Below are 27,516 nucleotides of genomic sequence, written 5' to 3' on the forward strand. Positions count from 1 at the left end.
TAATTAGCTCACTGATAGTTTGATGTAGAGGCTGTGGACATTTCCACAAGTCGTGGTCTTTAAAATGCATTTGGTTTGAAGGCGTTCTGTGCTTCCATTGCGAAGATATGGACAAAAGAATATTCGTGCGTGGTCCAAAAAAGTGCTAAAAACGACAATATGAAGGCTGTTAAAACATTCACAATGTACTTGATACACAAAGCAAGTGTTTTCGTAACCCTAGGAGGCGTGCCAAAATCGTTTTCTAACTTTCCCCCGGTCAGTTACACTAGGACACTGGCTGTATTTTGCGGTACGTACGTCTAATATTTCCTGTTAGAGCTTTTGCCTGCTGGCCACCAGCTGTTGAGAATGATCTGATCAGAGGTGAACTAGTGAGAAAAGATAAGACCTGGTCCGAAAACGTCTCACTTTACATACAGTACATCATAAGATCTCATTATTGACTTCTTACTTAAATGTCTTATTATATGCCTACTGTTATTCATTACAAATTGTATTTCTAAAACCTTCTAAATCAGCGAACTCTACTTCCTCGTTTATTTTCGTCGGAGTGTTTCTCCTTTTTGGCGGTTGATACGTGGGAAAGGTTTGCACAAATGATTTCAATGAATTTGCCGAAAATGAGATATTTCGTGGCTTTAATGTGTCCCTCTAGTGAAAAGACAAACTCGTAGTGATACAGTATTTCCTTCTCCAGATCTGTGTGCAGTGACGACACGTGTTTTGTCCCCCAGCTGAAATGTTGGTTGTGGGGACTACTGGAGTCAGTCTTCTACAGTGGAAAACACGAATGGCTTTACTTTAAGTCTTCACGATAGCACACACACACACACACACACACATTGTCATTTGAAATCGATTTAGAGAGCCGGACTGATCTGAAGAGTGTCTATTGGGTTGGACTCCTGCCTAGTGTACATTCAGGGGGAGTTTGCATGTTCAGTTCTGCTAGGAACTGGCTCATCTCCACCACTTTTATTGGACGCGGGCTGTAGAGAACTGGGTGAAAGTCACAATCATTTTGTTCATGCACAGCACTAGTCCCCAAGTTAAATCATGGTTTAATTTTTCCTTTGCCAGGTAGCTGAAGGAAAAACTAATTGTAATCAAACTAGAAATGTTTGGCTGCCTGGGTCCTGGTGTGTTGTTCTAAAGAACGAGAACAGGAGGGCATTGGCTGAACTCACTCAGAAGGGAGAGGGAGCAAGTTTGTCAACTTGCGCACGAGGGCTGGAGAGATGAAAGAGGAATTGGTTATGAGCCCTATAGGTATTTTTCCCCCCCAAAGTGCAGTCAATTGGAATCCAGGCCAGGCGAAGGAATATCATTAAGACCACAGACTCCAAGAAAAAGCAGTGGCCAAGAACTAGTGCAAGTACTTGTCTATGAAAGATGGAAAAACACGGCCATTGAAGAGGCTTACAGGGACATCTTCACATAGACACCGAACTACAGCACTAAATGCCGACAGAAGAGGGAAGCATACAAAACAGTACACAAGGGAGTTCAGAACAAGGCCTTTATTCATACTCCAGATTAGGCTTGGTATTCTGGATGCGAGGTCTAGATCTCCACACAGCCACCAACACCAGAGAACAGACCACAAGCACAGTGGAGGCAGCTACTACCAGCAGCCCATAGCTCAGGAACCGGGGTGCTGTGGAGAGAAGAGCTTTAGTGAGGGGTCAGACACAGGGAACAGGATCAGACACTCAGCCTCCATCCCCCTCCCTCACCTTCAGGATGGGAATCCAGCTGACCCAGAGCTGGAAGCTCAGATCCAACCAGGATCACTTCCCCACTGGACACCAGCACAGTTTCTCTGGAGGAGTCCTCTGCCACTCGAGCAACAGCTCTTCCTGCAAGAGGACAGGACAACAGCATCAGGAAAGGATACACACAGCTGACTGGCACACAACCGCCCTGTCCCCAGAGAACTCACTCCTCCTGCCACAGGTGGGCACACAGCGCTCAGTAGCAGTCGGCTGGCACACTGCTGCACTACAGTGGATGAACACCTGGAGAGAGCACAGCAAGGGTCACTGCACAGCCCAGGACCAGCCACCACCTCCTTCCCCACAAGCTGCTCCCTACCTTCTCCATCAGAGGCACCTGAGAGGCAGGATCCACAAAAGTGAACATCTGAATCATGAAGCGCTGGTAGTGCGTTGGGTACGGCAGCCCTGAGGAGCCGCCCACAGGGATCAAGGTGGTCTGGTAGTTGTCACCTCCGTAGGGACACCTGCAAGGACAGCAACAGGGAGGGTGAGCCCTGCCACAAGGGGACACTACTGAGACAAGCCAGTCGGAGCCACAGGGGTCAGATTACCCAGCAACCAGAAGGCTCCAGCTGGGCTGGCTGAGAGGACTGGGAGTGGAAGTGGCCCAGCAGTCCCCCAGGGTCAGGACAATGTTGGGGTCAGTCCTGTTCAAGATGTGGACCTCCACATACACAGGATCCCGCAGCACCTTGGTCACAGGGTAGTCCAGGTCACTGTAGTAGGAGTCATACAGCTCTCCTGAGGACAAGAGCAGCAGCGGGGCTCAGCAGAAGCCCCACACACTCGGCTCACACAGCCCAAGGCCTGACAGCTACCTCTGGCAATCCTGAGCTCCACACGGAGAGGTCCTGGAGACACTGCCGGAGGGGGTGGGGAGACCGTGTAGACCACAGCCCGCACTGGAACAAGGTCATCGTCTGCATACCTGCACTGGAAGAACAGCCTGGAGAGAGAAGCAGGCAGTCATGGGATCCAGCAAGACCAGAGCACTCTGGGAAGCAGCAGCTGCTCACTCACTTGTAGAAACTGTCCCTTGTGATGGAGCCAGCAGGTCCCCCAATCACAGCAAATGTTGAGGACATCATGTTCTCATACACCACAGCACCACCTTCAATCTGGAGGAAGGACACATGAACAAGGTCAGGAATCACCACAGGAACAACATCCTCAGCTGAAGGATCAAGCCCCTCACCTTCATGCTGGTGCCACAGGCACTGACTGGGAACTGGAACATGGCAAAGCCAGCAGTGGTGCTAACAGGGCCACAGGGGGCACTCCTGCCCCCCTGCAGGCTGACTGAATCCAGGCTCAGCTGAGGGCTGGTGGCATTCCTGGACACGACCACCACAAACTGGCCATCCCTGGTGCACTGGACAGTCACTGGAGGAAAGCAAGAGCTGGTAAACCAAGCCTGTTAAGCTCATCATAGAAGACGCTCAAGAGCCAAAAACCCACCTTCATTCCCATAGTAACAGCGATTTTGGCCGGACGGATCAAAGCAGCAATTACTAGCTTCACAGTCACTTTTACTGATAGTCAAGTTACCACATGCCATCTTGTCACTGTCATTAACCAGGCACTTCTGCACCTGAGCTAAAGAACAATCCAACGATAGCAAAAGCAACACAATGTACAACCCCATCCTCCCTCTGCTCATTGACTTCTCCATCGTGAAACTCGCCGAGGAACTGCAGACAAGCGGCGCTCAGCTCCTGAAATACGCGCTGCGCCCTGATTGGCTGAGGGCGGCGATTGGAGGGCTGTAGCGCGCGCACGAGGACTTCGGACACTCAGAGCGTCACCCGAGTCAGCTGATGAATCACGGAGCGTCCTGTTCGACTGGAACGAGCTATCGCGAGGGTTAGACTAATATCTCAACACGATGTGTTTGACCTCTTATTGAGTAATGAGCTGCATCTGTCTCTAAGCGCTCTGTGCCATCAGCCGATTCAGAGAAGAACTGACGGTACAGAGGAGCGGTATAAACAGAGATGTGCAGTTTGGGATATTTTAGGTTGGTTCACTTTCTGGCTATATGCCCCCACAAATCCGGTTTTCAGTTTTTAACTGATAGAAATACCAATGCTGTCAACATGTTTCCGTACACCATAACATGCTGCAAGAAAAGCATTTATTTGTACATTGTGAATTGCTGGGTATAATAACACTGACCCACAGGTACTACACACTGGCTTCATCGTTGGCAGTGATATTCATGTGCAGATTTAAATAATAAAAGGGGCATACAGCTGCTCTTACAGTCATCCAAACGAGGAGTCTCTTGCATTGTCTTGGAAAAACAAGCACGCAGAGGCAGATGCATTACACTCCAAAAACATTTTGCTGGCACGTTCAAATGAGCGAGTTACGGAGATTGTGACCGAGACAGACGAGCTGTTCTGTACAGTTGCGTTTTTCTGCCTAGTGGCATTCGTGTTCTACAGTTTTTCCCTAAACACTGAAACCAGCGAAGTTTTGCAATTTCCCCCTAAAAGAGCAGAAGTCTAGCTGATAAATATGTGCCGTTAATACACTACGTTAGCGTTCACGTTTGATCAATTACAATATGTTAATGAATATTTTTGCTAACAAAAATATAAACGAATGTTCTACTCAAAAACTATTGTGGTGGACAGCAGCTTCAAATGATCAATTTCAAGTGAACGGAGCACATTTTGGTTTGAGCGATTCCGTCCACATGGAGCATCACATGTCTAGTTTGCGATTAATGTCTGTATTCACTTTTATGAGGCGCTTTAGAATAGCAGTACTTTCAGATTGTTTTAAACACAGTATTGCTAATCGGCCTTTGCCGTAAAGCCGGTGATGCGGCCCTTTTGGACCGTTATGTTGAGCAAGAAAAACCAGACATTTTGCGCGTTAAACAAACACGTCGAAGAAAAGACCAAACTTCATTAAAGGGCACCGTTAATTACGGCAATAGGGAAAAGGCCATGGTGTGGTGGACTAATAATTCACGTGTTTAGATACTGTAATCTTTTCCTTGGCTGTTTTCAAAGCCTATAAACCTGGTCATCTTTAAAATAGGATTCGTGTCTAACTAACGTACAGCGCAAGTACAACACGTTTGATTTAGGATGCTGGGTACATATGCTGAAGCCTTTTACGTCGAGTTCACATACTGCTTTCCCAACGAAGGATTGGCGGTGCCCGTTTCTCCTCTTCGCGGAATAGGGGACCTTGGGAGATGCGAGAGTTGAGCAATTCATCCATTGCCTTAAAGGCATGGAGGGGCTCTCGTTCTGGCAGCCGACATCAAAGAACTCCTGCCTGTGGCGCCGTTTTAAAACCTGTACGATCCGATACGTCACAGCTCAGGCTGCTCCCGTTTCCTGAAGAGAGCCCTGCTTTTCCCGGGAAGAACGCAGACGCTGGACTCGGTCACTCCCAGTGTATTTTTACTATTGATTTCAGTTGCTATGCTACAGTCTGGGAGAAGCAATACCGAACTGACACTTTCTACTCAACTGCTTGCTTGAGCAGCTGAGCACCCTCCGTGTGCAGAAGCAGGCATCCTAGACAGTACTGCATTCACACCCAACCCACACAACTCCCCTTAGGAAAGAAGCAGCTCCGTACAAGAGACACTTTGCAAACCAGTTTATTCCTCATTCACATCAAGTCAGTTCATGGGTTTGTGTTGCTTTCTCCTGTGCAGGACTGTCCCCAGCAGAGCAGCACAGACCAGCCCCACAGCAGTCACCACACCAGCCAGGATCACAGCCTCCACAGGCAGGCCTGGAAAGAAAGCACAGAGGAGCCTCAGCAAGTGGGCACTGCTACAGAGAGGGGCCAGCTGACATGACAGCACCTCCTGCCAGTACCTGTGGCTTTGTCCTCCTCTGCTCTTAGCTGGGAGCTGCGGCCTTCTGCCTCCACTGGCCTCTCAGCAACCTGCTCTTGCAGCACAAACACGGGACCAACAGTGGCATCAGCTTCCCACTCAGGAGCTGCAACAAGAGCAGGACAAGCCTGGCTGTAGACCACTTCTTGACCCCCACTACCCTGAGGAGATCCATGCCATGAGTGGCAGAGGAAGGGTGCCTTACCCCCTGTAGAAGCCAGGTCCCTCCTGCTCCTGCCACCCCAATACCTGGATCGTACACTTGGCACACAGCTGGAGTCACAGCAGCTGCAGACCTGGTCACTCCCATCCACTGATCTCCACCTACAGCAGGGACACAGGGTCAGAGCAGCTCCCTCACCTGAGCACCAGCTGGACACAGCAGCCCCCTGCCTCCTCACTGACCTGCTGCCCTCAGTGTAGCAGTCCTTGTTCAGGGAGTCCACACTCTGGGAAGCAGGAGTCACCTTCAGGTGGCAGGTGATGTAGATCTGCCAAGAGCACGAGTGGATCAAGCTACACCCAGGCCTCCATCTTGGGCTTGTAATGGACATGCTGTTTTAAGAACCTTCTGCTTTCATGGGTATCAGGATCAAGTACTCACTGAGCTCCTGGCATCCTGATAGAACCTGAAGGCATCCAGCTTCATCTGCAGCTTGGTGTCCTGGGTTCTTGGCATGAACTGCGAGCTGGAGCCTGTGGATTTGGCATCAGTCAGGCACCTGAAAGGAGAGAAGGCAGTGTAGAACTGGAGAGACGGCAGGCAGTGTTCACTAGCTCAAGCCACCCGAGGTCACACCCACCCTTTGTTCTCAATGAAGGAGTAGCTGGGGGTGGAGGTCTGGTCAGGGACCAAGGTGGCCACGCAGCTGTCCACAAAGAGCCGCAGAGGCTGGTGGTTGGCCTGGGTGACGGAGGCTTCGATGTTCAGGACGTCCCCCAGGTAGAACACATTGGAGGACCTCTGGGAGCTCCAGTCATCTGGATGAGAAGGGAACCCCAATCTCAAGCACAGATCCCATTGATCCAACTGCACTGGCTGTACAGTCACACCGTGCTTCATCTCAGGGGAGACCTACCACTCATGAGGCTCAGGGAGAAGTCCAGCAGATCCTCAGCAGACTTGGTGGAGGTGTAGGGGACCCAGGTGGGCTTCAGGGCATTGCTGCTCACATTGTGGAGCCTAGCAGACAGGAGGCAGGCGTCAGCAGGGAGTCAAGCTCCAGGCAGGCAGCCCTGCTGCTCCTCCAGGACTCACCTCATGTAGTGACACTCGATACCCACAACAGCGCCATTCGTTCTCACTATGGGGGTGTTGGCCAGCGGCTTCGGGGTGTAGTTGAGAGAGAAGCTGTACACCAGTTGCTCGTCCACGGTCTAGACAGATCACAGATCCAGTCACCCAACTGCCGAGAACCCGAAGCTGCCCAACGGCAGAACCACTTACACTCAGCACACTGCGACACGCCTGCAGCTCAGCCTCGAAGATCAGGAGCTGCGCCGCGGTGTCCTGCCGGGTGACCGCACAGTCTCCCAGGCTGAGATCCGAAGCGTTGATCAGCTGCCCGGTGCCGAACAGGTCTGTCTTGACCTGCACCACGATCGTACTCTCCCCGCACTGCGCCGACACAGCCCGGATAACCTGCTGCTTCTGCTGCCGCGGCAGCAGAGGCGAGTTCAGAAAGGCGACCCCCTTGCGCCTGATGCCGGATTGGACGTTAGCGCGGGCGCGCCATTGCGCAGCATCACACACAACTGCGAGGAACAGCAAGGTCAACAGCCGAAAGGCAAGACCACTAGAAAAGCACATCTTGAAATGAAAACAACTCGCAAAACCACGATGCCTGCTGTTTGCGAGCTCCTTCTCTTTAAAGCCACCGAGACTTTCGCACGTGATGACGTTCAGGTTCGCAGAGTGAAGATTTTCACGAGGACCCGAACTCTGTCAGCTCACACGCAGGAGGACAGGATATTGAATAGACGGGTCATTGTTTACAGTGAATACTTACGGTTAAACACCGGGGTAAAGTTAGCTTGAAGTTCGAAAACGATTTTGGCACGCCTGTAGCGTTTTCACGACACAAGCTATTGGCTTGTGAACAGCATTCCCCTATCCCAGTGCATAGTGCCACATTAAATAGAAGCACGAGAAAAAGAGATTCAGAACGCAAAGCTGTGTCGGTCTTCTGTGTAAACAATCGGTTTGGAAATCATGGGAGCTGTTTTTAATAAGCTGCTGAGTAAAGAATATTTGAATCTTTCTGCTGTCAGTATTGTGAATATAGTTGACCCTTACCTGAATGAAAACAGGACATAAAGAAAGGGTTTCAGAAATCAAGCAAAACTTTATTCCCGTGCTTACAGTCTGGGTAATTGGAGACTGCGCTGTTCTGCTTCCTATGGTGATATACGGGTTTTTCGCACGAAGCCGTATTGAGCAGTATTTCTCGCGTTGTGGACGTGTGTACACAGCGGTCCCCCCGGGTTCCAGTTAGTGCGTAATTACGCATCGATGAAAAACCGGAGGTTTAAAAAAAGATAATTAGCTCACTGATAGTTTGATGTAGAGGCTGTGGACATTTCCACAAGTCGTGGTCTTTAAAATGCATTTGGTTTGAAGGCGTTCTGTGCTTCCATTGCGAAGATATGGACAAAAGAATATTCGTGCGTGGTCCAAAAAAGTGCTAAAAACGACAATATGAAGGCTGTTAAAACATTCACAATGTACTTGATACACAAAGCAAGTGTTTTCGTAACCCTAGGAGGCGTGCCAAAATCGTTTTCTAACTTTCCCCCGGTCAGTTACACTAGGACACTGGCTGTATTTTGCGGTACGTACGTCTAATATTTCCTGTTAGAGCTTTTGCCTGCTGGCCACCAGCTGTTGAGAATGATCTGATCAGAGGTGAACTAGTGAGAAAAGATAAGACCTGGTCCGAAAACGTCTCACTTTACATACAGTACATCATAAGATCTCATTATTGACTTCTTACTTAAATGTCTTATTATTATATGCCTACTGTTATTCATTACAAATTGTATTTCTAAAACCTTCTAAATCAGCGAACTCTACTTCCTCGTTTATTTTCGTCGGAGTGTTTCTCCTTTTTGGCGGTTGATACGTGGGAAAGGTTTGCACAAATGATTTCAATGAATTTGCCGAAAATGAGATATTTCGTGGCTTTAATGTGTCCCTCTAGTGAAAAGACAAACTCGTAGTGATACAGTATTTCCTTCTCCAGATCTGTGTGCAGTGACGACACGTGTTTTGTCCCCCAGCTGAAATGTTGGTTGTGGGGACTACTGGAGTCAGTCTTCTACAGTGGAAAACACGAATGGCTTTACTTTAAGTCTTCACGATAGCACACACACACACACACACACACATTGTCATTTGAAATCGATTTAGAGAGCCGGACTGATCTGAAGAGTGTCTATTGGGTTGGACTCCTGCCTAGTGTACATTCAGGGGGAGTTTGCATGTTCAGTTCTGCTAGGAACTGGCTCATCTCCACCACTTTTATTGGACGCGGGCTGTAGAGAACTGGGTGAAAGTCACAATCATTTTGTTCATGCACAGCACTAGTCCCCAAGTTAAATCATGGTTTAATTTTTCCTTTGCCAGGTAGCTGAAGGAAAAACTAATTGTAATCAAACTAGAAATGTTTGGCTGCCTGGGTCCTGGTGTGTTGTTCTAAAGAACGAGAACAGGAGGGCATTGGCTGAACTCACTCAGAAGGGAGAGGGAGCAAGTTTGTCAACTTGCGCACGAGGGCTGGAGAGATGAAAGAGGAATTGGTTATGAGCCCTATAGGTATTTTTCCCCCCCAAAGTGCAGTCAATTAGAATCCAGGCCAGGCGAAGGAATATCATTAAGACCACAGACTCCAAGAAAAAGCAGTGGCCAAGAACTAGTGCAAGTACTTGTCTATGAAAGATGGAAAAACACGGCCATTGAAGAGGCTTACAGGGACATCTTCACATAGACACCGAACTACAGCACTTAATGCCGACAGAAGAGGGAAGCATACAAAACAGTACACAAGGGAGTTCAGAACAAGGCCTTTATTCATACTCCAGATTAGGCTTGGTATTCTGGATGCGAGGTCTAGATCTCCACACAGCCACCAACACCAGAGAACAGACCACAAGCACAGTGGAGGCAGCTACTACCAGCAGCCCATAGCTCAGGAACCGGGGTGCTGTGGAGAGAAGAGCTTTAGTGAGGGGTCAGACACAGGGAACAGGATCAGACACTCAGCCTCCATCCCCCTCCCTCACCTTCAGGATGGGAATCCAGCTGACCCAGAGCTGGAAGCTCAGATCCAACCAGGATCACTTCCCCACTGGACACCAGCACAGTTTCTCTGGAGGAGTCCTCTGCCACTCGAGCAACAGCTCTTCCTGCAAGAGGACAGGACAACAGCATCAGGAAAGGATACACACAGCTGACTGGCACACAACCGCCCTGTCCCCAGAGAACTCACTCCTCCTGCCACAGGTGGGCACACAGCGCTCAGTAGCAGTCGGCTGGCACACTGCTGCACTACAGTGGATGAACACCTGGAGAGAGCACAGCAAGGGTCACTGCACAGCCCAGGACCAGCCACCACCTCCTTCCCCACAAGCTGCTCCCTACCTTCTCCATCAGAGGCACCTGAGAGGCAGGATCCACAAAAGTGAACATCTGAATCATGAAGCGCTGGTAGTGCGTTGGGTACGGCAGCCCTGAGGAGCCACCCACAGGGATCAAGGTGGTCTGGTAGTTGTCACCTCCGTAGGGACACCTGCAAGGACAGCAACAGGGAGGGTGAGCCCTGCCACAAGGGGACACTACTGAGACAAGCCAGTCGGAGCCACAGGGGTCAGATTACCCAGCAACCAGAAGGCTCCAGCTGGGCTGGCTGAGAGGACTGGGAGTGGAAGTGGCCCAGCAGTCCCCCAGGGTCAGGACAATGTTGGGGTCAGTCCTGTTCAAGATGTGGACCTCCACATACACAGGATCCCGCAGCACCTTGGTCACAGGGTAGTCCAGGTCACTGTAGTAGGAGTCATACAGCTCTCCTGAGGACAAGAGCAGCAGCGGGGTTCAGCAGAAGCCCCACACACTCGGCTCACACAGCCCAAGGCCTGACAGCTACCTCTGGCAATCCTGAGCTCCACACGGAGAGGTCCTGGAGACACTGCCGGAGGGGGTGGGGAGACCGTGTAGACCACAGCCCGCACTGGAACAAGGTCATCGTCTGCATACCTGCACTGGAAGAACAGCCTGGAGAGAGAAGCAGGCAGTCATGGGATCCAGCAAGACCAGAGCACTCTGGGAAGCAGCAGCTGCTCACTCACTTGTAGAAACTGTCCCTTGTGATGGAGCCAGCAGGTCCCCCAATCACAGCAAATGTTGAGGACATCATGTTCTCATACACCACAGCACCACCTTCAATCTGGAGGAAGGACACATGAACAAGGTCAGGAATCACCACAGGAACAACATCCTCAGCTGAAGGATCAAGCCCCTCACCTTCATGCTGGTGCCACAGGCACTGACTGGGAACTGGAACATGGCAAAGCCAGCAGTGGTGCTAACAGGGCCACAGGGGGCACTCCTGCCCCCCTGCAGGCTGACTGAATCCAGGCTCAGCTGAGGGCTGGTGGCATTCCTGGACACGACCACCACAAACTGGCCATCCCTGGTGCACTGGACAGTCACTGGAGGAAAGCAAGAGCTGGTAAACCAAGCCTGTTAAGCTCATCATAGAAGACGCTCAAGAGCCAAAAACCCACCTTCATTCCCATAGTAACAGCGATTTTGGCCGGACGGATCAAAGCAGCAATTACTAGCTTCACAGTCACTTTTACTGATAGTCAAGTTACCACATGCCATCTTGTCACTGTCATTAACCAGGCACTTCTGCACCTGAGCTAAAGAACAATCCAACGATAGCAAAAGCAACACAATGTACAACCCCATCCTCCCTCTGCTCATTGACTTCTCCATCGTGAAACTCGCCGAGGAACTGCAGACAAGCGGCGCTCAGCTCCTGAAATACGCGCTGCGCCCTGATTGGCTGAGGGCGGCGATTGGAGGGCTGTAGCGCGCGCACGAGGACTTCGGACACTCAGAGCGTCACCCGAGTCAGCTGATGAATCACGGAGCGTCCTGTTCGACTGGAACGAGCTATCGCGAGGGTTAGACTAATATCTCAACACGATGTGTTTGACCTCTTATTGAGTAATGAGCTGCATCTGTCTCTAAGCGCTCTGTGCCATCAGCCGATTCAGAGAAGAACTGACGGTACAGAGGAGCGGTATAAACAGAGATGTGCAGTTTGGGATATTTTAGGTTGGTTCACTTTCTGGCTATATGCCCCCACAAATCCGGTTTTCAGTTTTTAACTGATAGAAATACCAATGCTGTCAACATGTTTCCGTACACCATAACATGCTGCAAGAAAAGCATTTATTTGTACATTGTGAATTGCTGGGTATAATAACACTGACCCACAGGTACTACACACTGGCTTCATCGTTGGCAGTGATATTCATGTGCAGATTTAAATAATAAAAGGGGCATACAGCTGCTCTTACAGTCATCCAAACGAGGAGTCTCTTGCATTGTCTTGGAAAAACAAGCACGCAGAGGCAGATGCATTACACTCCAAAAACATTTTGCTGGCACGTTCAAATGAGCGAGTTACGGAGATTGTGACCGAGACAGACGAGCTGTTCTGTACAGTTGCGTTTTTCTGCCTAGTGGCATTCGTGTTCTACAGTTTTTCCCTAAACACTGAAACCAGCGAAGTTTTGCAATTTCCCCCTAAAAGAGCAGAAGTCTAGCTGATAAATATGTGCCGTTAATACACTACGTTAGCGTTCACGTTTGATCAATTACAATATGTTAATGAATATTTTTGCTAACAAAAATATAAACGAATGTTCTACTCAAAAACTATTGTGGTGGACAGCAGCTTCAAATGATCAATTTCAAGTGAACGGAGCACATTTTGGTTTGAGCGATTCCGTCCACATGGAGCATCACATGTCTAGTTTGCGATTAATGTCTGTATTCACTTTTATGAGGCGCTTTAGAATAGCAGTACTTTCAGATTGTTTTAAACACAGTATTGCTAATCGGCCTTTGCCGTAAAGCCGGTGATGCGGCCCTTTTGGACCGTTATGTTGAGCAAGAAAAACCAGACATTTTGCGCGTTAAACAAACACGTCGAAGAAAAGACCAAACTTCATTAAAGGGCACCGTTAATTACGGCAATAGGGAAAAGGCCATGGTGTGGTGGACTAATAATTCACGTGTTTAGATACTGTAATCTTTTCCTTGGCTGTTTTCAAAGCCTATAAACCTGGTCATCTTTAAAATAGGATTCGTGTCTAACTAACGTACAGCGCAAGTACAACACGTTTGATTTAGGATGCTGGGTACATATGCTGAAGCCTTTTACGTCGAGTTCACATACTGCTTTCCCAACGAAGGATTGGCGGTGCCCGTTTCTCCTCTTCGCGGAATAGGGGACCTTGGGAGATGCGAGAGTTGAGCAATTCATCCATTGCCTTAAAGGCATGGAGGGGCTCTCGTTCTGGCAGCCGACATCAAAGAACTCCTGCCTGTGGCGCCGTTTTAAAACCTGTACGATCCGATACGTCACAGCTCAGGCTGCTCCCGTTTCCTGAAGAGAGCCCTGCTTTTCCCGGGAAGAACGCAGACGCTGGACTCGGTCACTCCCAGTGTATTTTTACTATTGATTTCAGTTGCTATGCTACAGTCTGGGAGAAGCAATACCGAACTGACACTTTCTACTCAACTGCTTGCTTGAGCAGCTGAGCACCCTCCGTGTGCAGAAGCAGGCATCCTAGACAGTACTGCATTCACACCCAACCCACACAACTCCCCTTAGGAAAGAAGCAGCTCCGTACAAGAGACACTTTGCAAACCAGTTTATTCCTCATTCACATCAAGTCAGTTCATGGGTTTGTGTTGCTTTCTCCTGTGCAGGACTGTCCCCAGCAGAGCAGCACAGACCAGCCCCACAGCAGTCACCACACCAGCCAGGATCACAGCCTCCACAGGCAGGCCTGGAAAGAAAGCACAGAGGAGCCTCAGCAAGTGGGCACTGCTACAGAGAGGGGCCAGCTGACATGACAGCACCTCCTGCCAGTACCTGTGGCTTTGTCCTCCTCTGCTCTTAGCTGGGAGCTGCGGCCTTCTGCCTCCACTGGCCTCTCAGCAACCTGCTCTTGCAGCACAAACACGGGACCAACAGTGGCATCAGCTTCCCACTCAGGAGCTGCAACAAGAGCAGGACAAGCCTGGCTGTAGACCACTTCTTGACCCCCACTACCCTGAGGAGATCCATGCCATGAGTGGCAGAGGAAGGGTGCCTTACCCCCTGTAGAAGCCAGGTCCCTCCTGCTCCTGCCACCCCAATACCTGGATCGTACACTTGGCACACAGCTGGAGTCACAGCAGCTGCAGACCTGGTCACTCCCATCCACTGATCTCCACCTACAGCAGGGACACAGGGTCAGAGCAGCTCCCTCACCTGAGCACCAGCTGGACACAGCAGCCCCCTGCCTCCTCACTGACCTGCTGCCCTCAGTGTAGCAGTCCTTGTTCAGGGAGTCCACACTCTGGGAAGCAGGAGTCACCTTCAGGTGGCAGGTGATGTAGATCTGCCAAGAGCACGAGTGGATCAAGCTACACCCAGGCCTCCATCTTGGGCTTGTAATGGACATGCTGTTTTAAGAACCTTCTGCTTTCATGGGTATCAGGATCAAGTACTCACTGAGCTCCTGGCATCCTGATAGAACCTGAAGGCATCCAGCTTCATCTGCAGCTTGGTGTCCTGGGTTCTTGGCATGAACTGCGAGCTGGAGCCTGTGGATTTGGCATCAGTCAGGCACCTGAAAGGAGAGAAGGCAGTGTAGAACTGGAGAGACGGCAGGCAGTGTTCACTAGCTCAAGCCACCCGAGGTCACACCCACCCTTTGTTCTCAATGAAGGAGTAGCTGGGGGTGGAGGTCTGGTCAGGGACCAAGGTGGCCACGCAGCTGTCCACAAAGAGCCGCAGAGGCTGGTGGTTGGCCTGGGTGACGGAGGCTTCGATGTTCAGGACGTCCCCCAGGTAGAACACATTGGAGGACCTCTGGGAGCTCCAGTCATCTGGATGAGAAGGGAACCCCAATCTCAAGCACAGATCCCATTGATCCAACTGCACTGGCTGTACAGTCACACCGTGCTTCATCTCAGGGGAGACCTACCACTCATGAGGCTCAGGGAGAAGTCCAGCAGATCCTCAGCAGACTTGGTGGAGGTGTAGGGGACCCAGGTGGGCTTCAGGGCATTGCTGCTCACATTGTGGAGCCTAGCAGACAGGAGGCAGGCGTCAGCAGGGAGTCAAGCTCCAGGCAGGCAGCCCTGCTGCTCCTCCAGGACTCACCTCATGTAGTGACACTCGATACCCACAACAGCGCCATTCGTTCTCACTATGGGGGTGTTGGCCAGCGGCTTCGGGGTGTAGTTGAGAGAGAAGCTGTACACCAGTTGCTCGTCCACGGTCTAGACAGATCACAGATCCAGTCACCCAACTGCCGAGAACCCGAAGCTGCCCAACGGCAGAACCACTTACACTCAGCACACTGCGACACGCCTGCAGCTCAGCCTCGAAGATCAGGAGCTGCGCCGCGGTGTCCTGCCGGGTGACCGCACAGTCTCCCAGGCTGAGATCCGAAGCGTTGATCAGCTGCCCGGTGCCGAACAGGTCTGTCTTGACCTGCACCACGATCGTACTCTCCCCGCACTGCGCCGACACAGCCCGGATAACCTGCTGCTTCTGCTGCCGCGGCAGCAGAGGCGAGTCCAGAAAGGCGACCCCCTTGCGCCTGATGCCGGATTGGACGTTAGCGCGGGCGCGCCATTGCGCAGCATCACACACAACTGCGAGGAACAGCAAGGTCAACAGCCGAAAGGCAAGACCACTAGAAAAGCACATCTTGAAATGAAAACAACTCGCAAAACCACGATGCCTGCTGTTTGCGAGCTCCTTCTCTTTAAAGCCACCGAGACTTTCGCACGTGATGACGTTCAGGTTCGCAGAGTGAAGATTTTCACGAGGACCCGAACTCTGTCAGCTCACACGCAGGAGGACAGGATATTGAATAGACGGGTCATTGTTTACAGTGAATACTTACGGTTAAACACCGGGGTAAAGTTAGCTTGAAGTTCGAAAACGATTTTGGCACGCCTGTAGCGTTTTCACGACACAAGCTATTGGCTTGTGAACAGCATTCCCCTATCCCAGTGCATAGTGCCACATTAAATAGAAGCACGAGAAAAAGAGATTCAGAACGCAAAGCTGTGTCGGTCTTCTGTGTAAACAATCGGTTTGGAAATCATGGGAGCTGTTTTTAATAAGCTGCTGAGTAAAGAATATTTGAATCTTTCTGCTGTCAGTATTGTGAATATAGTTGACCCTTACCTGAATGAAAACAGGACATAAAGAAAGGGTTTCAGAAATCAAGCAAAACTTTATTCCCGTGCTTACAGTCTGGGTAATTGGAGACTGCGCTGTTCTGCTTCCTATGGTGATATACGGGTTTTTCGCACGAAGCCGTATTGAGCAGTATTTCTCGCGTTGTGGACGTGTGTACACAGCGGTCCCCCCGGGTTCCAGTTAGTGCGTAATTACGCATCGATGAAAAACCGGAGGTTTAAAAAAAGATAATTAGCTCACTGATAGTTTGATGTAGAGGCTGTGGACATTTCCACAAGTCGTGGTCTTTAAAATGCATTTGGTTTGAAGGCGTTCTGTGCTTCCATTGCGAAGATATGGACAAAAGAATATTCGTGCGTGGTCCAAAAAAGTGCTAAAAACGACAATATGAAGGCTGTTAAAACATTCACAATGTACTTGATACACAAAGCAAGTGTTTTCGTAACCCTAGGAGGCGTGCCAAAATCGTTTTCTAACTTTCCCCCGGTCAGTTACACTAGGACACTGGCTGTATTTTGCGGTACGTACGTCTAATATTTCCTGTTAGAGCTTTTGCCTGCTGGCCACCAGCTGTTGAGAATGATCTGATCAGAGGTGAACTAGTGAGAAAAGATAAGACCTGGTCCGAAAACGTCTCACTTTACATACAGTACATCATAAGATCTCATTATTGACTTCTTACTTAAATGTCTTATTATTATATGCCTACTGTTATTCATTACAAATTGTATTTCTAAAACCTTCTAAATCAGCGAACTCTACTTCCTCGTTTATTTTCGTCGGAGTGTTTCTCCTTTTTGGCGGTTGATACGTGGGAAAGGTTTGCACAAATGATTTCAATGAATTTGCCGAAAATGAGATATTTCGTGGCTTTAATGTGTCCCTCTAGTGAAAAGACAAACTCGTAGTGATACAGTATTTCCTTCTCCAGATCTGTGTGCAGTGACGACACGTGTTTTGTCCCCCAGCTGAAATGTTGGTTGTGGGGACTTCTGGAGTCAGTCTTCTACAGTGGAAAACACGAATGGCTTTACTTTAAGTCTTCACGATAGCACACACACACACACACATTGTCATTTGAAATCGATTTAGAGAGCCGGACTGATCTGAAGAGTGTCTATTGGGTTGGACTCCTGCCTAGTGTACATTCAGGGGGAGTTTGCATGTTCAGTTCTGCTAGGAACTGGCTCATCTCCACCACTTTTATTGGACGCGGGCTGTAGAGAACTGGGTGAAAGTCACAATCATTTTGTTCATGCACAGCACTAGTCCCCAAGTTAAATCATGGTTTAATTTTTCCTTTGCCAGGTAGCTGAAGGAAAAACTAATTGTAATCAAACTAGAAATGTTTGGCTGCCTGGGTCCTGGTGTGTTGTTCTAAAGAACGAGAACAGGAGGGCATTGGCTGAACTCACTCAGAAGGGAGAGGGAGCAAGTTTGTCAACTTGCGCACGAGGGCTGGAGAGATGAAAGAGGAATTGGTTATGAGCCCTATAGGTATTTTTCCCCCCCAAAGTGCAGTCAATTAGAATCCAGGCCAGGCGAAGGAATATCATTAAGACCACAGACTCCAAGAAAAAGCAGTGGCCAAGAACTAGTGCAAGTACTTGTCTATGAAAGATGGAAAAACACGGCCATTGAAGAGGCTTACAGGGACATCTTCACATAGACACCGAACTACAGCACTTAATGCCGACAGAAGAGGGAAGCATACAAAACAGTACACAAGGGAGTTCAGAACAAGGCCTTTATTCATACTCCAGATTAGGCTTGGTATTCTGGATGCGAGGTCTAGATCTCCACACAGCCACCAACACCAGAGAACAGACCACAAGCACAGTGGAGGCAGCTACTACCAGCAGCCCATAGCTCAGGAACCGGGGTGCTGTGGAGAGAAGAGCTTTAGTGAGGGGTCAGACACAGGGAACAGGATCAGACACTCAGCCTCCATCCCCCTCCCTCACCTTCAGGATGGGAATCCAGCTGACCCAGAGCTGGAAGCTCAGATCCAACCAGGATCACTTCCCCACTGGACACCAGCACAGTTTCTCTGGAGGAGTCCTCTGCCACTCGAGCAACAGCTCTTCCTGCAAGAGGACAGGACAACAGCATCAGGAAAGGATACACACAGCTGACTGGCACACAACCGCCCTGTCCCCAGAGAACTCACTCCTCCTGCCACAGGTGGGCACACAGCGCTCAGTAGCAGTCGGCTGGCACACTGCTGCACTACAGTGGATGAACACCTGGAGAGAGCACAGCAAGGGTCACTGCACAGCCCAGGACCAGCCACCACCTCCTTCCCCACAAGCTGCTCCCTACCTTCTCCATCAGAGGCACCTGAGAGGCAGGATCCACAAAAGTGAACATCTGAATCATGAAGCGCTGGTAGTGCGTTGGGTACGGCAGCCCTGAGGAGCCACCCACAGGGATCAAGGTGGTCTGGTAGTTGTCACCTCCGTAGGGACACCTGCAAGGACAGCAACAGGGAGGGTGAGCCCTGCCACAAGGGGACACTACTGAGACAAGCCAGTCGGAGCCACAGGGGTCAGATTACCCAGCAACCAGAAGGCTCCAGCTGGGCTGGCTGAGAGGACTGGGAGTGGAAGTGGCCCAGCAGTCCCCCAGGGTCAGGACAATGTTGGGGTCAGTCCTGTTCAAGATGTGGACCTCCACATACACAGGATCCCGCAGCACCTTGGTCACAGGGTAGTCCAGGTCACTGTAGTAGGAGTCATACAGCTCTCCTGAGGACAAGAGCAGCAGCGGGGCTCAGCAGAAGCCCCACACACTCGGCTCACACAGCCCAAGGCCTGACAGCTACCTCTGGCAATCCTGAGCTCCACACGGAGAGGTCCTGGAGACACTGCCGGAGGGGGTGGGGAGACCGTGTAGACCACAGCCCGCACTGGAACAAGGTCATCGTCTGCATACCTGCACTGGAAGAACAGCCTGGAGAGAGAAGCAGGCAGTCATGGGATCCAGCAAGACCAGAGCACTCTGGGAAGCAGCAGCTGCTCACTCACTTGTAGAAACTGTCCCTTGTGATGGAGCCAGCAGGTCCCCCAATCACAGCAAATGTTGAGGACATCATGTTCTCATACACCACAGCACCACCTTCAATCTGGAGGAAGGACACATGAACAAGGTCAGGAATCACCACAGGAACAACATCCTCAGCTGAAGGATCAAGCCCCTCACCTTCATGCTGGTGCCACAGGCACTGACTGGGAACTGGAACATGGCAAAGCCAGCAGTGGTGCTAACAGGGCCACAGGGGGCACTCCTGCCCCCCTGCAGGCTGACTGAATCCAGGCTCAGCTGAGGGCTGGTGGCATTCCTGGACACGACCACCACAAACTGGCCATCCCTGGTGCACTGGACAGTCACTGGAGGAAAGCAAGAGCTGGTAAACCAAGCCTGTTAAGCTCATCATAGAAGACGCTCAAGAGCCAAAAACCCACCTTCATTCCCATAGTAACAGCGATTTTGGCCGGACGGATCAAAGCAGCAATTACTAGCTTCACAGTCACTTTTACTGATAGTCAAGTTACCACATGCCATCTTGTCACTGTCATTAACCAGGCACTTCTGCACCTGAGCTAAAGAACAATCCAACGATAGCAAAAGCAACACAATGTACAACCCCATCCTCCCTCTGCTCATTGACTTCTCCATCGTGAAACTCGCCGAGGAACTGCAGACAAGCGGCGCTCAGCTCCTGAAATACGCGCTGCGCCCTGATTGGCTGAGGGCGGCGATTGGAGGGCTGTAGCGCGCGCACGAGGACTTCGGACACTCAGAGCGTCACCCGAGTCAGCTGATGAATCACGGAGCGTCCTGTTCGACTGGAACGAGCTATCGCGAGGGTTAGACTAATATCTCAACACGATGTGTTTGACCTCTTATTGAGTAATGAGCTGCATCTGTCTCTAAGCGCTCTGTGCCATCAGCCGATTCAGAGAAGAACTGACGGTACAGAGGAGCGGTATAAACAGAGATGTGCAGTTTGGGATATTTTAGGTTGGTTCACTTTCTGGCTATATGCCCCCACAAATCCGGTTTTCAGTTTTTAACTGATAGAAATACCAATGCTGTCAACATGTTTCCGTACACCATAACATGCTGCAAGAAAAGCATTTATTTGTACATTGTGAATTGCTGGGTATAATAACACTGACCCACAGGTACTACACACTGGCTTCATCGTTGGCAGTGATATTCATGTGCAGATTTAAATAATAAAAGGGGCATACAGCTGCTCTTACAGTCATCCAAACGAGGAGTCTCTTGCATTGTCTTGGAAAAACAAGCACGCAGAGGCAGATGCATTACACTCCAAAAACATTTTGCTGGCACGTTCAAATGAGCGAGTTACGGAGATTGTGACCGAGACAGACGAGCTGTTCTGTACAGTTGCGTTTTTCTGCCTAGTGGCATTCGTGTTCTACAGTTTTTCCCTAAACACTGAAACCAGCGAAGTTTTGCAATTTCCCCCTAAAAGAGCAGAAGTCTAGCTGATAAATATGTGCCGTTAATACACTACGTTAGCGTTCACGTTTGATCAATTACAATATGTTAATGAATATTTTTGCTAACAAAAATATAAACGAATGTTCTACTCAAAAACTATTGTGGTGGACAGCAGCTTCAAATGATCAATTTCAAGTGAACGGAGCACATTTTGGTTTGAGCGATTCCGTCCACATGGAGCATCACATGTCTAGTTTGCGATTAATGTCTGTATTCACTTTTATGAGGCGCTTTAGAATAGCAGTACTTTCAGATTGTTTTAAACACAGTATTGCTAATCGGCCTTTGCCGTAAAGCCGGTGATGCGGCCCTTTTGGACCGTTATGTTGAGCAAGAAAAACCAGACATTTTGCGCGTTAAACAAACACGTCGAAGAAAAGACCAAACTTCATTAAAGGGCACCGTTAATTACGGCAATAGGGAAAAGGCCATGGTGTGGTGGACTAATAATTCACGTGTTTAGATACTGTAATCTTTTCCTTGGCTGTTTTCAAAGCCTATAAACCTGGTCATCTTTAAAATAGGATTCGTGTCTAACTAACGTACAGCGCAAGTACAACACGTTTGATTTAGGATGCTGGGTACATATGCTGAAGCCTTTTACGTCGAGTTCACATACTGCTTTCCCAACGAAGGATTGGCGGTGCCCGTTTCTCCTCTTCGCGGAATAGGGGACCTTGGGAGATGCGAGAGTTGAGCAATTCATCCATTGCCTTAAAGGCATGGAGGGGCTCTCGTTCTGGCAGCCGACATCAAAGAACTCCTGCCTGTGGCGCCGTTTTAAAACCTGTACGATCCGATACGTCACAGCTCAGGCTGCTCCCGTTTCCTGAAGAGAGCCCTGCTTTTCCCGGGAAGAACGCAGACGCTGGACTCGGTCACTCCCAGTGTATTTTTACTATTGATTTCAGTTGCTATGCTACAGTCTGGGAGAAGCAATACCGAACTGACACTTTCTACTCAACTGCTTGCTTGAGCAGCTGAGCACCCTCCGTGTGCAGAAGCAGGCATCCTAGACAGTACTGCATTCACACCCAACCCACACAACTCCCCTTAGGAAAGAAGCAGCTCCGTACAAGAGACACTTTGCAAACCAGTTTATTCCTCATTCACATCAAGTCAGTTCATGGGTTTGTGTTGCTTTCTCCTGTGCAGGACTGTCCCCAGCAGAGCAGCACAGACCAGCCCCACAGCAGTCACCACACCAGCCAGGATCACAGCCTCCACAGGCAGGCCTGGAAAGAAAGCACAGAGGAGCCTCAGCAAGTGGGCACTGCTACAGAGAGGGGCCAGCTGACATGACAGCACCTCCTGCCAGTACCTGTGGCTTTGTCCTCCTCTGCTCTTAGCTGGGAGCTGCGGCCTTCTGCCTCCACTGGCCTCTCAGCAACCTGCTCTTGCAGCACAAACACGGGACCAACAGTGGCATCAGCTTCCCACTCAGGAGCTGCAACAAGAGCAGGACAAGCCTGGCTGTAGACCACTTCTTGACCCCCACTACCCTGAGGAGATCCATGCCATGAGTGGCAGAGGAAGGGTGCCTTACCCCCTGTAGAAGCCAGGTCCCTCCTGCTCCTGCCACCCCAATACCTGGATCGTACACTTGGCACACAGCTGGAGTCACAGCAGCTGCAGACCTGGTCACTCCCATCCACTGATCTCCACCTACAGCAGGGACACAGGGTCAGAGCAGCTCCCTCACCTGAGCACCAGCTGGACACAGCAGCCCCCTGCCTCCTCACTGACCTGCTGCCCTCAGTGTAGCAGTCCTTGTTCAGGGAGTCCACACTCTGGGAAGCAGGAGTCACCTTCAGGTGGCAGGTGATGTAGATCTGCCAAGAGCACGAGTGGATCAAGCTACACCCAGGCCTCCATCTTGGGCTTGTAATGGACATGCTGTTTTAAGAACCTTCTGCTTTCATGGGTATCAGGATCAAGTACTCACTGAGCTCCTGGCATCCTGATAGAACCTGAAGGCATCCAGCTTCATCTGCAGCTTGGTGTCCTGGGTTCTTGGCATGAACTGCGAGCTGGAGCCTGTGGATTTGGCATCAGTCAGGCACCTGAAAGGAGAGAAGGCAGTGTAGAACTGGAGAGACGGCAGGCAGTGTTCACTAGCTCAAGCCACCCGAGGTCACACCCACCCTTTGTTCTCAATGAAGGAGTAGCTGGGGGTGGAGGTCTGGTCAGGGACCAAGGTGGCCACGCAGCTGTCCACAAAGAGCCGCAGAGGCTGGTGGTTGGCCTGGGTGACGGAGGCTTCGATGTTCAGGACGTCCCCCAGGTAGAACACATTGGAGGACCTCTGGGAGCTCCAGTCATCTGGATGAGAAGGGAACCCCAATCTCAAGCACAGATCCCATTGATCCAACTGCACTGGCTGTACAGTCACACCGTGCTTCATCTCAGGGGAGACCTACCACTCATGAGGCTCAGGGAGAAGTCCAGCAGATCCTCAGCAGACTTGGTGGAGGTGTAGGGGACCCAGGTGGGCTTCAGGGCATTGCTGCTCACATTGTGGAGCCTAGCAGACAGGAGGCAGGCGTCAGCAGGGAGTCAAGCTCCAGGCAGGCAGCCCTGCTGCTCCTCCAGGACTCACCTCATGTAGTGACACTCGATACCCACAACAGCGCCATTCGTTCTCACTATGGGGGTGTTGGCCAGCGGCTTCGGGGTGTAGTTGAGAGAGAAGCTGTACACCAGTTGCTCGTCCACGGTCTAGACAGATCACAGATCCAGTCACCCAACTGCCGAGAACCCGAAGCTGCCCAACGGCAGAACCACTTACACTCAGCACACTGCGACACGCCTGCAGCTCAGCCTCGAAGATCAGGAGCTGCGCCGCGGTGTCCTGCCGGGTGACCGCACAGTCTCCCAGGCTGAGATCCGAAGCGTTGATCAGCTGCCCGGTGCCGAACAGGTCTGTCTTGACCTGCACCACGATCGTACTCTCCCCGCACTGCGCCGACACAGCCCGGATAACCTGCTGCTTCTGCTGCCGTGGCAGCAGAGGCGAGTCCAGAAAGGCGACCCCCTTGCGCCTGATGCCGGATTGGACGTTAGCGCGGGCGCGCCATTGCGCAGCATCACACACAACTGCGAGGAACAGCAAGGTCAACAGCCGAAAGGCAAGACCACTAGAAAAGCACATCTTGAAATGAAAACAACTCGCAAAACCACGATGCCTGCTGTTTGCGAGCTCCTTCTCTTTAAAGCCACCGAGACTTTCGCACGTGATGACGTTCAGGTTCGCAGAGTGAAGATTTTCACGAGGACCCGAACTCTGTCAGCTCACACGCAGGAGGACAGGATATTGAATAGACGGGTCATTGTTTACAGTGAATACTTACGGTTAAACACCGGGGTAAAGTTAGCTTGAAGTTCGAAAACGATTTTGGCACGCCTGTAGCGTTTTCACGACACAAGCTATTGGCTTGTGAACAGCATTCCCCTATCCCAGTGCATAGTGCCACATTAAATAGAAGCACGAGAAAAAGAGATTCAGAACGCAAAGCTGTGTCGGTCTTCTGTGTAAACAATCGGTTTGGAAATCATGGGAGCTGTTTTTAATAAGCTGCTGAGTAAAGAATATTTGAATCTTTCTGCTGTCAGTATTGTGAATATAGTTGACCCTTACCTGAATGAAAACAGGACATAAAGAAAGGGTTTCAGAAATCAAGCAAAACTTTATTCCCGTGCTTACAGTCTGGGTAATTGGAGACTGCGCTGTTCTGCTTCCTATGGTGATATACGGGTTTTTCGCACGAAGCCGTATTGAGCAGTATTTCTCGCGTTGTGGACGTGTGTACACAGCGGTCCCCCCGGGTTCCAGTTAGTGCGTAATTACGCATCGATGAAAAACCGGAGGTTTAAAAAAAGATAATTAGCTCACTGATAGTTTGATGTAGAGGCTGTGGACATTTCCACAAGTCGTGGTCTTTAAAATGCATTTGGTTTGAAGGCGTTCTGTGCTTCCATTGCGAAGATATGGACAAAAGAATATTCGTGCGTGGTCCAAAAAAGTGCTAAAAACGACAATATGAAGGCTGTTAAAACATTCACAATGTACTTGATACACAAAGCAAGTGTTTTCGTAACCCTAGGAGGCGTGCCAAAATCGTTTTCTAACTTTCCCCCGGTCAGTTACACTAGGACACTGGCTGTATTTTGCGGTACGTACGTCTAATATTTCCTGTTAGAGCTTTTGCCTGCTGGCCACCAGCTGTTGAGAATGATCTGATCAGAGGTGAACTAGTGAGAAAAGATAAGACCTGGTCCGAAAACGTCTCACTTTACATACAGTACATCATAAGATCTCATTATTGACTTCTTACTTAAATGTCTTATTATTATATGCCTACTGTTATTCATTACAAATTGTATTTCTAAAACCTTCTAAATCAGCGAACTCTACTTCCTCGTTTATTTTCGTCGGAGTGTTTCTCCTTTTTGGCGGTTGATACGTGGGAAAGGTTTGCACAAATGATTTCAATGAATTTGCCGAAAATGAGATATTTCGTGGCTTTAATGTGTCCCTCTAGTGAAAAGACAAACTCGTAGTGATACAGTATTTCCTTCTCCAGATCTGTGTGCAGTGACGACACGTGTTTTGTCCCCCAGCTGAAATGTTGGTTGTGGGGACTTCTGGAGTCAGTCTTCTACAGTGGAAAACACGAATGGCTTTACTTTAAGTCTTCACGATAGCACACACACACACACACACATTGTCATTTGAAATCGATTTAGAGAGCCGGACTGATCTGAAGAGTGTCTATTGGGTTGGACTCCTGCCTAGTGTACATTCAGGGGGAGTTTGCATGTTCAGTTCTGCTAGGAACTGGCTCATCTCCACCACTTTTATTGGACGCGGGCTGTAGAGAACTGGGTGAAAGTCACAATCATTTTGTTCATGCACAGCACTAGTCCCCAAGTTAAATCATGGTTTAATTTTTCCTTTGCCAGGTAGCTGAAGGAAAAACTAATTGTAATCAAACTAGAAATGTTTGGCTGCCTGGGTCCTGGTGTGTTGTTCTAAAGAACGAGAACAGGAGGGCATTGGCTGAACTCACTCAGAAGGGAGAGGGAGCAAGTTTGTCAACTTGCGCACGAGGGCTGGAGAGATGAAAGAGGAATTGGTTATGAGCCCTATAGGTATTTTTCCCCCCCAAAGTGCAGTCAATTAGAATCCAGGCCAGGCGAAGGAATATCATTAAGACCACAGACTCCAAGAAAAAGCAGTGGCCAAGAACTAGTGCAAGTACTTGTCTATGAAAGATGGAAAAACACGGCCATTGAAGAGGCTTACAGGGACATCTTCACATAGACACCGAACTACAGCACTTAATGCCGACAGAAGAGGGAAGCATACAAAACAGTACACAAGGGAGTTCAGAACAAGGCCTTTATTCATACTCCAGATTAGGCTTGGTATTCTGGATGCGAGGTCTAGATCTCCACACAGCCACCAACACCAGAGAACAGACCACAAGCACAGTGGAGGCAGCTACTACCAGCAGCCCATAGCTCAGGAACCGGGGTGCTGTGGAGAGAAGAGCTTTAGTGAGGGGTCAGACACAGGGAACAGGATCAGACACTCAGCCTCCATCCCCCTCCCTCACCTTCAGGATGGGAATCCAGCTGACCCAGAGCTGGAAGCTCAGATCCAACCAGGATCACTTCCCCACTGGACACCAGCACAGTTTCTCTGGAGGAGTCCTCTGCCACTCGAGCAACAGCTCTTCCTGCAAGAGGACAGGACAACAGCATCAGGAAAGGATACACACAGCTGACTGGCACACAACCGCCCTGTCCCCAGAGAACTCACTCCTCCTGCCACAGGTGGGCACACAGCGCTCAGTAGCAGTCGGCTGGCACACTGCTGCACTACAGTGGATGAACACCTGGAGAGAGCACAGCAAGGGTCACTGCACAGCCCAGGACCAGCCACCACCTCCTTCCCCACAAGCTGCTCCCTACCTTCTCCATCAGAGGCACCTGAGAGGCAGGATCCACAAAAGTGAACATCTGAATCATGAAGCGCTGGTAGTGCGTTGGGTACGGCAGCCCTGAGGAGCCACCCACAGGGATCAAGGTGGTCTGGTAGTTGTCACCTCCGTAGGGACACCTGCAAGGACAGCAACAGGGAGGGTGAGCCCTGCCACAAGGGGACACTACTGAGACAAGCCAGTCGGAGCCACAGGGGTCAGATTACCCAGCAACCAGAAGGCTCCAGCTGGGCTGGCTGAGAGGACTGGGAGTGGAAGTGGCCCAGCAGTCCCCCAGGGTCAGGACAATGTTGGGGTCAGTCCTGTTCAAGATGTGGACCTCCACATACACAGGATCCCGCAGCACCTTGGTCACAGGGTAGTCCAGGTCACTGTAGTAGGAGTCATACAGCTCTCCTGAGGACAAGAGCAGCAGCGGGGTTCAGCAGAAGCCCCACACACTCGGCTCACACAGCCCAAGGCCTGACAGCTACCTCTGGCAATCCTGAGCTCCACACGGAGAGGTCCTGGAGACACTGCCGGAGGGGGTGGGGAGACCGTGTAGACCACAGCCCGCACTGGAACAAGGTCATCGTCTGCATACCTGCACTGGAAGAACAGCCTGGAGAGAGAAGCAGGCAGTCATGGGATCCAGCAAGACCAGAGCACTCTGGGAAGCAGCAGCTGCTCACTCACTTGTAGAAACTGTCCCTTGTGATGGAGCCAGCAGGTCCCCCAATCACAGCAAATGTTGAGGACATCATGTTCTCATACACCACAGCACCACCTTCAATCTGGAGGAAGGACACATGAACAAGGTCAGGAATCACCACAGGAACAACATCCTC

The 27,516-nt window shown here is 50.4% G+C and overlaps 3 protein-coding genes and 1 pseudogene across 4 annotated transcripts; all 4 read right to left on the reverse strand.

Annotated features, from left to right (window-relative positions):
* Nucleotides 1-1,523: 1,523 nt before the first annotated feature.
* Nucleotides 1,524-3,543, reverse strand: LOC148672456 (zona pellucida sperm-binding protein 4-like; annotated as a pseudogene). The gene is made up of 9 exons (XR_015935623.1): nt 3,240-3,543; nt 2,977-3,164; nt 2,802-2,899; nt 2,564-2,727; nt 2,333-2,519; nt 2,098-2,245; nt 1,946-2,021; nt 1,740-1,862; nt 1,524-1,660 (listed from the first exon to the last, which is right to left on the reverse strand). The product of XR_015935623.1 is annotated as a zona pellucida sperm-binding protein 4-like (transcript).
* A 1,884-nt stretch (nt 3,544-5,427) lies between these two features.
* Nucleotides 5,428-7,485, reverse strand: LOC148672457 (zona pellucida sperm-binding protein 3-like). The gene is made up of 8 exons (XM_088627264.1): nt 7,097-7,485; nt 6,908-7,026; nt 6,729-6,832; nt 6,453-6,630; nt 6,254-6,371; nt 6,011-6,140; nt 5,630-5,755; nt 5,428-5,543 (listed from the first exon to the last, which is right to left on the reverse strand). The coding sequence occupies exons 1-8, from the start codon at nt 7,457-7,459 to the stop codon at nt 5,428-5,430; spliced, it is 1,254 nt and encodes a 417-aa protein (XP_088483390.1). The 5' UTR covers nt 7,460-7,485.
* A 2,229-nt stretch (nt 7,486-9,714) lies between these two features.
* Nucleotides 9,715-11,732, reverse strand: LOC148672458 (zona pellucida sperm-binding protein 4-like). Its single transcript, XM_088627265.1, has 9 exons — nt 11,431-11,732; nt 11,168-11,355; nt 10,993-11,090; nt 10,791-10,918; nt 10,524-10,713; nt 10,289-10,436; nt 10,137-10,212; nt 9,931-10,053; nt 9,715-9,851 (listed from the first exon to the last, which is right to left on the reverse strand). Exons 1-9 carry the CDS (start codon nt 11,642-11,644, stop codon nt 9,715-9,717), a joined length of 1,302 nt encoding a protein of 433 aa, XP_088483391.1. The 5' UTR covers nt 11,645-11,732.
* Nucleotides 11,733-13,618: 1,886 nt separating this feature from the next.
* Nucleotides 13,619-15,650, reverse strand: LOC148672459 (zona pellucida sperm-binding protein 3-like). The gene is made up of 8 exons (XM_088627266.1): nt 15,288-15,650; nt 15,099-15,217; nt 14,920-15,023; nt 14,644-14,821; nt 14,445-14,562; nt 14,202-14,331; nt 13,821-13,946; nt 13,619-13,734 (listed from the first exon to the last, which is right to left on the reverse strand). Exons 1-8 carry the CDS (start codon nt 15,648-15,650, stop codon nt 13,619-13,621), a joined length of 1,254 nt encoding a protein of 417 aa, XP_088483392.1.
* Nucleotides 15,651-27,516: the final 11,866 nt, after the last annotated feature.

The sequence above is a fragment of the Lepisosteus platostomus genome, chromosome 4 (genome assembly GCF_059453375.1).
Source record: "Lepisosteus platostomus isolate fLepPlt1 chromosome 4, fLepPlt1.hap1, whole genome shotgun sequence".
Lineage (NCBI taxonomy): Eukaryota > Metazoa > Chordata > Actinopteri > Semionotiformes > Lepisosteidae > Lepisosteus > Lepisosteus platostomus.